Below are 16,098 nucleotides of genomic sequence, written 5' to 3'. Positions count from 1 at the left end.
GCAAAATGTACTCATATTCTCTGAAGCTAGACTCCCATTCTGTAGACCAAAGTTTAGTAAAGTCTAACATTTTTCTCCCTTTAATAGAGGCATGGTTTAAATTTCTTGTTTTCTAAATCTTATGGGTAGACCTCAGAAGTAAAATATTTAATTTTTTGCTTGTATGCAACTCTGAGAATTGTCTATTATCCTTAAGGGTTCCTTCCAATTCTGCTGTGATTCTGTGAGATTCTGTGATTCTTGTGAGGAAAGGCCAAAGGACTGGGTTTGTTTAGCCTGGTGAAGAGTAGGAGTGACCAAACTGCAGGCATCCTATACCTGAAGAGAGGCTGTAAGAAAGATGGAGAGGGACTATTTGCAATAGTGACAGGATATAGTGACAGGACAAGCGTATAGTGACAGGACAAGGGGGGGGGGGGATGGTTTGAAATTGGGAGTAGCCTTAGATTTGACATTGCAAAAAAATTCTTTACTCTGACACTGGATAGACACTGGAACAGGTTGCCCAGAGAAATTGTGGATGTCTCATCCCTGGAAGTTGCCCCATCCAAGACCAAGGCTGCGTGGGGCTTTGAGCAACCTGATCTAGTGGAAGGTATCCTTGCCATGGCAGGAGGGTTGAAACTACATCATCTTTAAAGTCCCTTTCAACACATTCCATGCTGGGATTCTGTGAGTCTGTGGTTGTGTGGGGCAGGGGAGAATAACATGGATTACGCAAGAGAATTTATCACCTGGGTCAGAAATGATTATTATCTCTTTAACTTAAGATATGTTCAAAATATCTGAAGATTTTTTTCTCAGGGAGGTCACTTTTCTTTTGTAAGGGACAAAGGGAGCTTTTCTTTTGAAAGTTAAGCCGTGTATTTGTTGCCTTACATGACTTTAGTCTGTCAGCTTCAAGCACCATTTCCCAAAAGATCTTGGCCCAGGTTGCTAGAACAAAGGGAGTGCCTTAGAGCTGGGCTATTGAAATAGTTTATGTAAATTTTTTCCCCCTCAAATAATCTCACACAGCAGCATTGTCTGAAAACAGACCAAGCAAAATTTTGGTCTTGGTACCTTCCACTGAGCTGTCAAAATGCTGGTAATTTTTGAGTTACAAATAATATTGTGCAATACTGTGTATTTTTCTTAAAAATGAAATTAAAACATATGAGACTCCTGGAATTATTTGCTGCTGCTGAAAATACAGCTGCTGCTCCTATATTTGGGACTCTGCTGTCTGACAGTAGCATCCCTTCACAGTGTTCCATGTAGGTATGTGCCAATACTTAGATCTCAATGTTGTTGATACTTATGAAAATCAAATTTTGTACCTGAGGTATTGAATCTCTCTGTCTTCATGTTACTGGACTGTGCCTCAGAAGTGCACTGCTAATATGAGTATTGTGTTGCAAAACACACAGTAACAAACTTCATTTAGCTTAAAAACCTACCAGTGGAGACTCCCCAACAATCTGCAAAAGCAGAGTGGGAGGAAAAAACACTTTCCAAGCAATGATGATCCTCTCACAAGGAACCTGAGGTGTCAGCAGGCCTCCATCACTCCTCTGCCCCACTCTTCCCCATGCTTGGGAGTGCCAAGTCCTGGACTTGGGAGAACAGCTCTCACCCTGGTATTGCAGGCTGAGAAAATAAATTTCAATTCCAACTTCAGCATGTGGGCCCTTGCGGCTGCCAAACCAGTAAGAGTGTGGGTGTGTGGCTGAGCAGTTAAAGGTATTGCTTCTGATCCAGCAAAGTCCTATGTGCTTTCTGCCAGCAATAACAGGATGGATTGCTGTAAATTACTTTTCAGGTTTAGTTTGTATTGTTTGTGGTGTAACTAGCCAAAATGACAGATGCTGTGAATCTCTGAACTTTAGAAGAGCACAGAGAAACATGCAGAGAGAAAACTGTGAAGGGAGTAATGAATTCTTCTTTTTCTGCTGAGTATTTGCTCCTGGGAGGAAAGGCTAAGAAGAGCATACACAGGATTCGGTATGGTTAGCGCAGTTCTACCACAAGCTACTTCGATTTCAGAATTTCCTTTTGAGACTATTTTGTTGAAAGCCCCTGTTCACAGGACTCATTCATTAGGCTGTGAAACTCTGGGGTCCATTTTGCTATTGCTACTCTAAGCATTGGATGAGATGCTGGGAACTGATTTTTTTTTTTTTTTTTTTTTTTGCACCCTACTCTTATGTGACTAAAATTCTTATGTTTGTGGAATCAGCCTTAGGGCTATGGAGTATCATAGAAAAATTGCTTCTTTATAGTGCGTGTGTCTGAGAAACTGTTTAAGCTGCAGTTCAGGCACCACGGCTGTCTACACATGCTGTCTACACACCATATGGCGCAGGGGACAGGAATGTAACCAATATATTTCTGTCCACATTGTGCAGGACCCCCTGTCCCTCTTGCACTCAGAGCCAGCCTTGGTTTCTGTGCTCTGCTCTGGGTCTCGGACAAGTCACAGGGAGCCAGCAGGGCTGACTGAGCGGGCTGTTTCACAGGCCCTTCAGCAGCCATTGGTTCTCCTGCAGTTTGCTCTGCCACGGGAACATTTGGGGCAGACAGGAGGCAAATGTGTAATCTGAGGATAAGAGGCATGCTGGTCCTGTCCCAGCTGGCAAAGTGCCAATGTTTCAGGTCTGGGAATGTGCTGGGATTTGTACTCACCTGGGAAAGAAAGGGAAAAAGGCAAAAGAGTGAAAGAAAAGTGTGTGCTGTCTCAGATTTCACTCAACAAATAAATATTTTTCTTTTTAACTATTTGAATAGGTGTTGGTTGCCAAGGACAGAAACCATATGGAGGTAGGAACAGTTAAGGGAACAGGCATGGCTTAGTTCTGTGCTTTCCAAAGATGCTGGAATTTAGACGATCAGATCATGACGCAATGTCAGTCATACATGATGTTTATATGTGAGGAAGTAAAACCACATGAACGCCTTTCACAGAGAGAACTTCTGTTCTGCTCTCTGTGGAAATGCAATGGTTGCACCAAGAAAGGTGTTTTGGGGCAAACTGGCTTCTGTGCTCTTTAAGCCAGGTCCCTGCTTGTTATCAAGAGTACTCAGAAATGTAGGCTTAAATCTTGTGACCCCACCTTTAGATCAATAAATACTATTAATAACTGCAGGGGAAATAACAGCTCCACTTGGAGGCGTGAAGAAAGCCCCATCCCAGAATACTTTATAGTCTACTGTTGACTGAAGGCACAGTTTGAGGTCATGAGCAGGCACAGAAGCTGTGCTTGATTGCTTACCTCTTGGGTAAGTGCTGTATCTGCTGGATCATGAGATGCAGAAGAGCAGTGATCACAGGAGGGAATCACAGACCCTTTCTCCTCCTCACGCTTCTCCCTGTTGCTATCAGAATACATTAGGAATTCTGTTTGGATTCTTTGTTTGTTATATATGGAAGAATGTGCAGAGTAAAGTGTATCTAGAGTCTTTTCAATATATTTATATTGTTTAGTTAACTCATCTTACAGATAGGTGTATGTTTAAGTTTTGAGTCTGGGTAGTTTCATCCAGGCAAGGAACTGCTTGGTGCTATGAGAAACACCCTGTAACAAAGCTGGATTGCCTGGGAAGATGTACTGGAGAAACACTTAGTGTCTCCTGGGAGAAGCAGCAGCTGGGTAGGGTTTTGAAGGTTTACATTATGAATATGGGCATCTACAGGAAAGTGAGTTGAATCTTGGAAAGCTATTTCTTTCGTAAATTTAGATCTGATTCCACAAGGAGGAATCCTAACAGCTGCTATTTTGTCAGCAAAAAGCTGTAAGAGACAGCAATTATTCCCTATCATGCATAGCACTGTAGCTATTCAGTATCTTAAATTCAGCAAGTGCAAAATTCACCCATCCCAAAATCTCACAGCTTTTTATTTTCATAAGGTGTGTTCAAACTATTTTATATAAGAGGTCAGCTGAAAAGAGATATCAAGTACACAGGACCTGTGGGCATTTATCACTTTTTATTATGCCAATAGGATTAACATTTAATCTATTGTAATTCTGTGAAATTTTTTCCAGAGCTATAAAGTTGGAAGGAACTAGGATGAAAAGGAAATTATTTTCAAAACCTTATTTCCAAAGCAACAGTATCTTTTTCCCTGTCTTCCCTTTCTGTCTTCATTTCTCAATGTTATCACTACATCTGTCATTCAGAAAAAGGTTCATATTCCGCTACTTGATATAAGAACGATTTGGACTCAGTTTTGAAAACTATTAAAACTGCTAACATGTCACTCTTACTATGAAAGGTGATTTTTATTAGGTACCCTGTTTCTTGAAAGATGGTAAGAGAAAAGGCTGAAACAGGAGCATTGGAAGTTATTCCACTTAACTGTTTTCCTTAACTGTCAGTGCTGAATTGCTGATGCAATATAAAATGTTAGGCTGATCAGTGCCTGCAGTCAGACAAGCCTTACTGGAGAGTAAGATGACACTTATGCCACAAGAGTGGCTAAGAGCAAAGTCAAAAATGTAAAGACAACACACATGTAATTCATGTTCATACTACTTGTATAAAAACAAGTATAAAAACATTTTTTCGGTGGTTGTAATTTGCTTGAAAACTTTGTTTCAGTGTGTCAATAACTGTTTTTATCAATGTGTATTGGTAGAACAGCATGACAGCTTTTTAAATGCCTAACAATGTGCTTTAAATCTATTTGTAGAAGAACTGATTGATTTAAGTGAAAGCTTCCTGTTTCATGGGTTGATATCTAACTTCTATCCTTTTGGCATGATTTTATATTGGTACAGAAATATGTTTAAGCCTTTTTATCACTTGTATGATACACTTACATAGGGGATATTATCAGTTACACTTTTTGGCTTCTCCAGACCTTTGCAGTGGTTAATATCTGTTTCCCACCACCCCCACAACCCCTTTTTGACAAATGAAAGAAATAACCGCTAGCCTAACTTAAAGAAAATCAAGACCGGAAACAGTGGCAGTGAAGATGCTGCAGATGTGTGCCTGGATGATCTGGGTTAATTTCTATCACACAATCAGGAGTTAGTCTTTGTTTCTAACGAATCCTGTGTTTCTAACACCCAGGCTGAGGTGCACAGAATTCTGACTCCTCCTCGAGCCGACTGACTTGCCAGACTGCAACCTGCCAAAAACCACAAATCCAGCAAAGATGAAAAAGCCAAACAACAGATATATTGTTAACACTCAAACAGATAAAATACAGGGGGTTGTTTATTTGTTTTTACTTAGTTTTATTTTTCTTCCCAAAGGTTCGACATCGGTGGTGTGAACTTGTCATTAAACACAAATATGAGCCTGGGTACAGAGACATTGAGAGATTCCTCAGAGAGGATCAAGTAAGTTACATTTAACTAGAATTTTGACAACAATCAACCTTTTAACACTCTTATGCTGAGATAAAAAATATATATATTAGTATATTTTCTTGCTGCAGTTTGTCAAAAACTTGGCTGTGTATTCATTTTTTTCTTCTGTGGTCTCTTAAACATTATAATTCAAGGAAGCCACCTAGGGTAGGGGTATTCAACACCACCTAAACATGCTAATCTTCTGTCAAGTGGTGAAATAGGATAGAATTCCTCCTCTCCTTGCATTTTTTGCAAGCCAGAGGTAGGAGTAATGCTAGGAAGACATCTCTCAGCAGATTCCTTTTGCAGGATGAGGAAAGCAAGTGTGGCTGTAAATGTCAATGCAGGTATGAGGTAGGTGCAAAGCAGTCAGTGCTGTGGTAACCTCAGTTCTGAAGATGACAGCCAGAAGTAGTACAGCACAACAGTGTACTTCCAGGGAATGCTAGCTTCTCCGTGGGTAGGGACATGCTAAGAGAGGAATGTGAAGGCCTTAAAAGGCTGGACATACATGATTCCCTTACTGTGGCCTTTTTATTTTGGCCATTGTGAACTTAGAATTCTAATTTTACCTCTACCTTGTTGTTTTCTGTTTCACTTTTATTTATCTCTATTCACCATGAACCCTATAAAAACAAGACATGCACTGCCTACGATGAATTTTAAATATTTACATGTATGTTAAAAAATAAAAAATGGTGAAGATATGTCAAAATTTAGGCAAGATATTAATGTCTTTATCTTTTATGCTGACACTGAACAAAGCTATTTAGAGCCAATGAGGATTTTGTGCTTTCAGGCAACAGAGCACAATTGAATTACTGCAGTTTGTAATGCGTTCTTCTAGCTTGGAAGTATACCTCCTATTTATATCTCAGCCAATAAACAGGCCCCAGAGCTCTTGGCAAGCTCTGTATTAAAACAAACAAACAAAAAAAAGACATAAAAGAGCATTATTTCATAAGGAGTTACATATATTGTGTATATTTTTATTCTATGAAGGGATGGAGAAAATCACCAGCAGAACTTGGGGGTTCAGGGTTTGGGAAAGTCCTTGAGTTGATAAAACCATGCAGAATTGCATTATGTTTGAAATAGCTATTATGCCAAATAAAGAAATTTTCTGCAGTGTAGGGAAATAATTTTTGCAACTTTTTAATGTAATCTTCATTTAATTTACTTCAACAGTGCAGACAGTTAATGGCACAACCAGCTTCTGGTGTGATTACAACTTAGAGCAGTTGCATGTCCATACTGATCATATAACATGGCTTTTTTAAAAGTCTGTGAAAAAATGCAAATGGAGTATTAAAATCCTTTGAAATTCTACAAAACACCAGTGTGTTTACTGCACGCTAGTGTTAAGGCATAGGGGAGAGTTATTAATGCTGAGTAGAGAAGGTAGTTCCTACAGTAACAAAATTTCACCGTTTTTAAAATTCTCAATGAGAACAACTGGAGCCCAGTTCCAAGGCCATTCTTGTGGCTGCCAGACCTTGGTGCAGCAGCAGACCTTCGAAATCTGAGGTTTTGGTTCTGTTGGTGTCAGACCATGCTTGGAATTGGCAAAGAGCCTGGCAGGTTTGTGCCACTCTGAGATTTTCTCCTTTTACTTCAGTTGGTGTTAAACTTTAAATTTCTCTTCTGGCTAAAGGGCTTTTTAAGGCTTACCAGCCAATGCTAGAAATTGCAAGGAATAGCATTAAAAATTGTATTTTCTCAATGCTATTCAAATTTTTTCCACTCCTGCTAGTGTCCAAACAATAACTGTAAAAGTCAGTATGCCAAGCTGCTAATATTTTGTCACATGTGTAATCCTATTTTGGTAAGTTCAGTTTAACATTTACTGAATTCTTGTAATTAGGTGAAAAAAAAAGTATCATCAGAAAAAAAAAGACAATCTCCAATATGTTTCCTGTTAAGTTGGCCAGAGCTTTGTTGGCAGTGGTGAAAGGGGCCCAGATCTTCCTACAGGAGGCCCATTACCTTTTTTTATAGGTGCTATGTCCAGACTAAATAGGAAAAAGCCTGCCTTTATACCCAACCAGAATTCATGCATGTTAAGCTGTATCTCTGATATAGAGGGAGTCAAACACAGACATGACCATGTGCAGTTGATGTCCAGCTACAGAATTACCAAATGGGAATTTTAGAGTGGAGTACTTCAGTCTTTGTTCATGGATGTGTGAGTAAACATGACAGTTGGAAAGAAAATGTGTATCCTGTTGAAGGAAGGAGAACCATTTTTCTCAAGGGATATTTGGAAAAAAATCAGGTAGTGTGTAAAAGAAAACAGAATTCAACTTGATAAGTGGCAAGGAAAGGTTTTCTTGTCATGCCGTAACTCAGAACTGTTACATTAATACTCTGTTTTACATGGTCAACACAGCATATAGACAACCATCCTTAGGCTGAAGAGACAAAGAGAAAATTAGTTTTTCTGGGGGGGAGAATAGGCCTTAGAGAATAAAAGGTATTTTCTGTGGTTTGGACTATCTATTCTGTTTCATTTTTAGTTTAAATGAATACTAGGTCAGTGGCAAAAAACGAGCTAACTAGTTATTACTGGTGGTAGGATGTTGGTGTGTTATGTTCTTTTTTCAGGCTATGGGTGTGTATCTCTATGGTGAATTAATGGTGAATGAAGATGCAAAACAACAAGAACTTGCACGGAAATGCTTTGCTGCAGCACAAGAACATATGGATGCATCCTCAGCCAAAGTAGTCACAGAGATGTTATTCTGAAAAGGTGATTCTTCATTTTAATCCTAACACTTTGATTTTGCTTCATATAGAAAGAATACGCAGAGCTCACTGAACATGGTAAAATTTGGCATGCCATACCACTTGTGGCTACTTAGGCTGAGAAATAACTCTGGTTACATATCTTGTTGGCTTGTTTCTTTTCTTTTTCTTAAGCCCAGCTGCGGGAGCAGTGAGTTACATACATGTAGACATAGCTGGAGAACGTGGAGAATGGCTTTTTGTAATGGACTGTACAAGAGGCAACTGTAAGTCCAAATGGCCAGAGAAGGCCAGGTGCTGCCTACAGTTGTTTCCCATTCTGTATTCTTAACGCTGCTTACAAAAATTTCAATTGTGCAAGGAGCATTTCTGTTTAATAGAGATGCATGTTTACTTGACAGGCAGCATAGTCTTTGAAAAGAGCCTGATCCCATAGTGGAAATATGGAACTGTGGACTTGGAAGCAAATATGAATCATGTGCGAACAAGCTGATAATTCAGATGTTTTTGTGTTAATTGTGGGTATTGAGGTTTTGAAGATTGATTATGAGGTAAGAAAAGTAGCCTTAACATGAAGAAGCTAGCTTGTTTGTGAAATTAAAGGAGAGGACTCACCAGAGAAGAAGCAGAACTGCAAAAATATTTATGGAATAAAGATTACCGTAGGCTGTAAATGTGCAAAGATATTTTCCAATTCTCTCTCTGAACGATTGGATGTAGCCTTACAGTGTCTGCACATGCATGTTTAACGTATGACCCATTAAGATTAGTATGAAAGTTTTTTCCACTACAGCATACCTCAGATTTTTGGTTAATCATATAACTCATCGGACAGACTGACTGTCTTGGTTGTTCACAGAATTTTATAGCTGATGTGCAGTATCAAAATTCAGGCTTCTAATTTAGCAAAAAACATTGTCACCTTCTTGATACCAAGCAAAAATCTTAATTTTCTCCTGTTCTAGAAGTATTTGCGTTCCACTTGATTTTGTAGCGTTTTTTGCTGTTTGTATGAAATACAGCCAATGACAGATACTATGAAAGCAAGTTGGATTGTGAAAAGCTATGTTGTTCTTCTGTATAGATAAGAACTGTGCCTGCCGAGAAAACTTTTTTGGGAAAGTTGGATCAGGCTGTAGAGTGGCAGGGTGTAAGTTGTGGGTTAGCAGAGACACCTTTTAAAATAGTTCGGGCTAAAGACTCTCTTGTGTACTCCCAATTATCAAGGACTCACAAGGAATTTGAGTTATGTTCAACAATTCTTAATCTGTCTTCAAGTGTCTGAAGGCCAGAAACATTAAAATCAAAATTTCTACAAGTTTCTGGTGGTAAGTATCTAGCACAGGAAAATTACACGGTATGCAGGTGTTAGCAATAGTCTAGAATTACCCCTTTGACTTTACAGACAGTGGAAGTGCATGGTGAGCTTTAACATAAAATCTAAAGATATTGAGTACAATATTCTGTGTGACTGCACAGCTTTCTTTAAATGTTATGGCTGTTTGGGTTCCTGGCATGATGATTTGTGACTTAAGATTAAAATCACATTGCCAGGGATTACCACGCAGCCATGACCACCGCTGCTAGCGTGAAACTCACCACTGATGGTCTGACATGTGCACAGCACAGAATCCTCTCCATCTAACAAACAAACAAACAAAAAACACACACCCCAAAAAAAAAAAATTGAGAGAGAGATGGAGAAACAAACCACAAATCCCCAAACCCACCAAAAACAGAGGAAAGCAGCAGAGCGTCACAGAAGAACCTCCTCTGAAAACTATCTCTGCTGAGACTGAGATCTCTGGCGAGGTGCAGAGCTTAGCTGATTGGTGAACAGTGATTGTTTTCCTCTTTGTTCACAGTGGCTAAGTTCTGCACCTGAAGAGAAGGGAGAGGAGACTCTCTGCAGGGCAAGAGAGTGTTTGCTGGCTGAGATCCCTTGCTGCTGAATGGGTAGATTTGCAATGAATGCGTGTCTGAGGTTCACTGTATGGAGGATAAGAGGCAGAGGCAACCTGGGAAGGACTTTCAGTTTTAGTTGAGAATAAACAGTGCTCCTTAATTTGCAACTGTCTGTTGCAAATGTAAGGCATTGCCTACAGTAATTTGGTTACCATGCTTTCCTAAAGGTCAGAGGAAATAATGTTTGTGACTTTAACCGGAAATTCGTCAATAAAGCTTTTGTTTTATAGTCTTCTCTTTAATGGATGCTGTCGTGATCTCTCTGCAGTTTTAGCTTAGCAGCATGTGTTGTTTGCAGGAAATGGTGGCAGCTCCAGTCAGAAACAACTTACGGCTGCTGCTGTTGTTCCAGGCTGTTGATGGACCCGTCCTCCGGTGCCTACTGAGCTGATATCAGTTCTGATTTTACACACTGGCTCAGTTCAGCAGGAACAGGAGTCGAGCCCTAGAGCAAAAAAAAAAGATGTACCTTTCCTAAGAGCCTTTGAGAAATGTTGCTGTTTTCTCTAAAAAAATGAATCAGTACACATCATGATACCCTGTTGTTAGACACTAAAATGGCCTAAGGTGGAAAAGCTACCTCAATACTGTTTAAGAGGACTGTTGGCTAAAGATGAGAAGGTATGTGGATATGTAGTGCATCACACAGTATTGGTAACTTGTTTCCAGCATTATTTTCAGAGGAACCTGCTAATAACCAAGAGAGTTAGTGCTTCCACCATGGACCCCCTCCCCCCCGCTGTCTTCTCCAGACCTTGTTGTGGTAGCTCTAGGAAGCTAAAGATATCATTGTTAACTCTGCAGCTACAGTTACACAAAATATCTCAATTTAGAAAGCTGGGGCAATCAAGAATGCACAGATATTCCTTCATTGTGACAGAGTAATAACTTTAAATGCTGTTTCCATTGCAGGAAAGATCACAGACAACTCTTTTAATAGATCTTCTGCTAAACCCCGATGGTACTAGGATTTCATTGACCCAGGACATCAAAGGAAAGATTATGTGACTGCTAAAACATTCAGCTGACAGAAATATTTACCTTTTTATATTTCTAGAGGCTCATTGTAACTGAGAACACATGCACACAAAACAAACTACACACACACGTGTTACTCTGGCTTCAGATAATTCTTTGATACAAGAATTTTGGGATTTATCCTTGCACTTTGGTAATGCAATCATTCTGGTTTGCAGATGCTAAAGATTCTTGATTTGAACAACTTTATTAATTTGGACATTCTGAAAATGGATGAAACTGTATTGTGTACTTAAAACTGTGTTTGTAACTTTTATGTTGTATTTAAAGAACCTCAATATAAAATTAGCAGGGGCTGGGGTGGGGCTTTTGAGAGTAGATAGAAGCAGAAATAAACTGTGCAAAGTTACCTGCAATCATCCTGGTGATGGGATGGGACTGAAGAAAAAACAAAGATCATCAGATGCTTTATCATGTTTAGGTTAAATTTTACCAGAAATGTCAAACCTCCCATTTTCTGAAAGTGTCTTTCACAGCCCTGTGATGCTTCTTTTGCAGCAATATGTCAAGTGTACCTCTTCTTTCCTTATCAATGAACCTCTACATTTTTAGAAGACATCTTAATTGTTCGTTTCAGAGTATAACACTTTAAAACACAAAAATTCTGTGAACTTATTTTCCTTGTACTCTATTGCTTTATACCAAATCCTCTTGTAAAATTTTTTTTTTCAAGTACATAGTCTTTACATTGCACAGTGGTTCAACACTAACTTAAAAACTTGGGAAGAAGAATGGTTGCATATCTGCTTTTGCAGCAGGAGAAAAGCACCTGGAACTCATTACTTAAGGGATGTTAACCAAAAAAAAAAAGGGGGTATTTTTTAAAGTTCTTAGGCTCAGAATCTAAAGTAAAAACCTGCCTCAACAGTGTCTTCAGTACAAAGAGTATAGTTCCTTTTCATGTCACCGCATTTTCTGACCTCCCCCTTTGCAGTCATACAGTGTCAAAACCTGAGTTAAGGGACACTCAGCAAGTTCTTTCAAATGCAGCAAGTTAGAAAATTGTCCAAGACGGCACTGAGACACGACAATGACTTCTAATGTAGTGACAGTCACAGATGTAGTTATTACAGCATCCCATTCATAACAGAGTTACACTTCATTTCACAGGTTTCTTCTGCAAAGGCCAGCAAAGGAAACCAGCTTGCTTTTCGCCTTTTCCATTGTGTAAGGAAAAAAAAAAATGCAGAGCTGGATAAAACTCTTGCACAAAACATGCAGAAATTAAATACATTGTAAGCCTCTTCATAGCCAGTACTGTTAAAACTACAGGGCAAGTAAGATACTACAAGCTTTTTAAAATATCACAGATTTTTTTTCTCCTTTCAAAACAATCTACTTGCCTTTTTTATTTTTTAATATTGAGCACAGAAGTAGTTTGTAGCTCTTACAGTCCGCTTCAGCAGTATGAACTTGAATATCTCCCCTTACTACAAGTTTATTACCCATCATGCATGGTTAGCAACTGAGAAAATGAACAGAAAATAAAACACAAACACCCAAAAAATCTAAAGAGTGGCAAAGAGGTGCAGTCTTGACCCTTCATCAGGGCTTTTTGTTGCTAATCCAAGCATTGTGATACAGAGTGAGGCCCAGATGAAGAAGAAAGCTGAAGGTGGCATTGAAGAGTTACTGTCACCATAACTCATCAGAGAGCATAGGAGACTCATATATGTATTGTTCAGTAGGGTCATTAACATGATATAAACAGTACCCTTAGTTTAAAATCCTTCTAAATCATGTAAAAAGCACTGGAAGTGAGCCATGTAATTATTTACAGAATCACAGAATGATTTGGAAGGGACCCACAAAAGTCATTGAATTCAGCTCCTGGCCCTGCAGAGGACCAGGCCCAAGAGTCACACCATGTGCCTAAGATCATTGTCTGAATGCTTCTCGAACTCTGTCAGGCTGGTGCTGTGACCACTTCACTGCAGAGCCTCTTCCAGTGCCCAAACACCCACTGGGTGAAGAACCTCTTTCTAATATCCAGCCTAAACCTCCCTGACACAGATTCAGACCATTCCCTCAGGTCCTGTCACTGGTCACCACAGAGAAGAGATCAGTGCCTGCCCCTCTTCCCCTCATGAGAAGCTGTAATTGCAGTGAGGTCTGTCCTCAGTCTCCTTTGGGCTGAACAGACCAAGTGCCCTCAGCTGTTCTTTGTAGAGCAAAACTGCCACAGAACTCGAGGTGAGGCTGCCCCAGCTCAGAGCAGAGCAGGACAATCCCCTCCCTTGCCTGGCTGGTGATGCTGTGCCTGATGCACCCCAGGACAGGGTTGGCCCTCCTGGCTGCCAGGGCACTGCTGGCTCATGTTCAGCTTGCCACTGACCAGGAACCCCCAGGACCCTTTCCATGGCACTGCTTTCCAGTGTCTCATTCCCTGGTCTGTCCATACATCCAGGCTTACCCCATCCCAGATGCAGAATCCAGTACTTTCCCCTGTTGAAATTCATGTGCTTGGTGATTGCCCAGACCCCTGATTTGTCAAGGTTTCTCTGCAGGGCCTCCCTCCCCTCGGGGGAGTCAAAAGCTCCTCCCAGTTTCATATCATCTGCAAACCTGCTCAGTAGCCATTCCTGTTCTGTGTCCAGGTCATTTATGATGTTGAAGAGCAGAGGGCCCAGGACAGTGCCCTGTGGAACCCCTGCAGTGACATATTCCCAGTCTGATGTCACCCCATTCACTGTAACCCTTTGTGCCCAACCTGTGACCCAGACACTCACCCATCTCATGATGTGTTTCTCCAGCTGTGCGCTGCACATTAGGTCCAGAAGGATCCTTTGAGAGACAGTGACAAAAACTTTACTGGCTTCCCTTGGTCAGCTATGTGGGTTACCTTGTCATGAAAGGAAACCAGCTTGATAAGGACTTTCTTCTCATGAAGCTATGCTGGCTGTGACCAGTGACTGCGTTGTCTTTCAGGTGTTTTTCAGTACCCACAGAATAAACATCTCCATAACTTCACCAGGCACAGAAATAAGACTGACAGTTTCCTGGGTCCTCCTTCCCTTCCTGAAAATCAGGACAATATTTGTCAGCTTCCAACTGGATATCTGTCAGCTGGGATCTCTGGATTCTCAGGACCACTCAAAAGAGACATTCTGTGATTACATCAGCCAGCTCCTAAAGGGTTCTTGGATGAATCCTATCAGGCCCCATAGGTTGGTAGGGATCCAGTTGGAGCAGTACATCCTGCACATCTAAGTTTTTAACAGGCCCTATAAAAAGCCTAACAGAAAAAAAAAATACCAAAACAAGAAATCACCAACGTTATTGTTCATTTTATTCATGATTTTCTCTCAAGGTGGGTGTTTCTATATTGAGTTCCTGACAGAAGGAAGTTGTAGAATCTAATTGTAGTAAGTAAAAGTAAACAACAAAAAAAATCCATTTACAAAGTTCCTGTAACTAAATCATTACAGGAAGTCATGTCTTTTCAAACGATACCTGCATCTAGGAGATGGACTCAATGGTCCTTGTGGGTCGCTTCCAATTCAGTGTATTCTATGTGTGTGGCTATGACAATACAGGCATCTACATAGGTATGCCTATGCCCTTAGGTTTCATTTACTGTTTCATAGGCAGACCCCTCTGAATAAAATACAACATTTTGTAGGGGTTTTTTTCCCCCCTCTCATCCCTAATTCAGTCCTTTCCAAACACTGTGGTAATTTTTCTCTGAATAGCATTAGAAAGCCCAGTGCTGGACTATCTCCCACTTACTTCGTCAGGTCAGCATCTAGTTAGGATCTCAGTGAATCTTTTCTGGATGTACCTTTTAGCTCTGAAAATGAATCTCAGGTGGAAAATTGAAACTGTATCCATATAGTAAGGCAAGAATCACCGTCTACTTCCTCATGCTGCTTACTGGGTTGCTTTTTCAGAGTAGAGGCAGAACATAACAAGGGAGTGGCCCTGAGACTCCCTTAGCCCCTCAGTGGGCATGCATTCATTCCTTGCCATACATTCTCTGTTGCAAGTACTGAGTAAAACACATCATTTCGCTGACAGCTGTTTTCTGTCTGCAGCTTTGCTGGGAGGTGTTTGCAGCTGCTGCTGTCTCTGTGATTTCTCCTTCAAGAGGGAATTAGCTGTACCCTATTGCCCATGCCACGCACAAAATAGAGAAGGAAAAAGGTCTGGAAACAAAGGTCTGACCAGAAACGCAGCCTCAGCAAGTGGGCAGCTTGAAGAAACAAGTTGGCATAAGGAGCCTAAGTATTTCTGACATACAAAAAGCACGATGAAAAAGGATGTTAACAAAATTAATTTAAAAAGTTAAATGGAGCATTAAAATGTATCATGCAGAGCACTGCAGCCAGCCAATTCATCTCTGTAACTGATGAAAGTCTTGAGAAGTGGTATTTGTACTACAGAAAATTTTAGGTGTTAGTTTGCAGGCTCCTCTGCATACAGAGGTATGTGGGAGGAAACCATGATGCTTTTGTAAGAATCAACACGCAGCTGAGTTACCATGAGCCATTATGTTCCACTATGTTCCAATTATGTTCTATTAGTTTGGGGTTGATTCTTTCCATGGCGAAACTATACTATAAATATCTGGAAAATCCACACCTTCCAGGCCCCTGCACTGCAGGCCAGTGCCAGCTGGCACGTGTGTGCTGCAGCAGGTCTCACTTTCACTGCACATGACTTAAAAGAGTGAGAAGTAGTATATGAAATATTTAAGGCCATTCAAATTTTTACCAGTAATTTAATTGTATTTTACTTAAAAATACCCCACATAATAATGTACTAAGATAAGAGTAACATTTGCAATAAGCCCACATACTGAGCACAAAACCATACTCCAATTTACTGAAAACCCTATTCCACAACACTAGTTCTTAATATATTAAACAAACAAACAAACAAACAATCAAACAAAAACAAAACAAAACAAAATCTTGTGGTCTTTTAAAAAATGTATCATGTGGTATTTTAAAGCTATAAAATATCTACCTTTGTGCTATGGTTCCAGTATTCATGAGTCATGTCTGAT

At 40.1% G+C, this 16,098-nt stretch overlaps 1 protein-coding gene across 8 annotated transcripts in view; it reads left to right on the top strand.

Annotated features, from left to right (window-relative positions):
• The window catches only part of AOPEP (aminopeptidase O (putative)), a 227,025-nt gene that overhangs the window by 171,198 nt on the left and 39,729 nt on the right, over positions 1-16,098 (top strand). For 4 of the 8 annotated variants that reach the window (XM_066181709.1, XM_066181706.1, XM_066181705.1 and 1 more), the window contains 3 exons: positions 5,244-5,330; positions 7,947-8,091; positions 10,965-15,105. In XM_066181709.1, the coding sequence (XP_066037806.1) occupies positions 5,244-5,330; positions 7,947-8,087 (228 nt within the window). In that variant the 3' untranslated portion in view covers positions 8,088-8,091; positions 10,965-15,105. The other 4 variants (XM_066181702.1, XM_066181704.1, XM_066181703.1 and 1 more) reach the window with 3 other exon arrangements.

This window comes from Chamaea fasciata, unplaced genomic scaffold (assembly GCF_029207755.1).
Source record: "Chamaea fasciata isolate MVZ Bird 193981 ecotype frontalis unplaced genomic scaffold, bChaFas1.0.hap1 SCAF_4, whole genome shotgun sequence".
NCBI classification, from domain to species: domain Eukaryota; kingdom Metazoa; phylum Chordata; class Aves; order Passeriformes; family Sylviidae; genus Chamaea; species Chamaea fasciata.
This window is presented reverse-complemented; position numbering and strand designations above follow the sequence as displayed.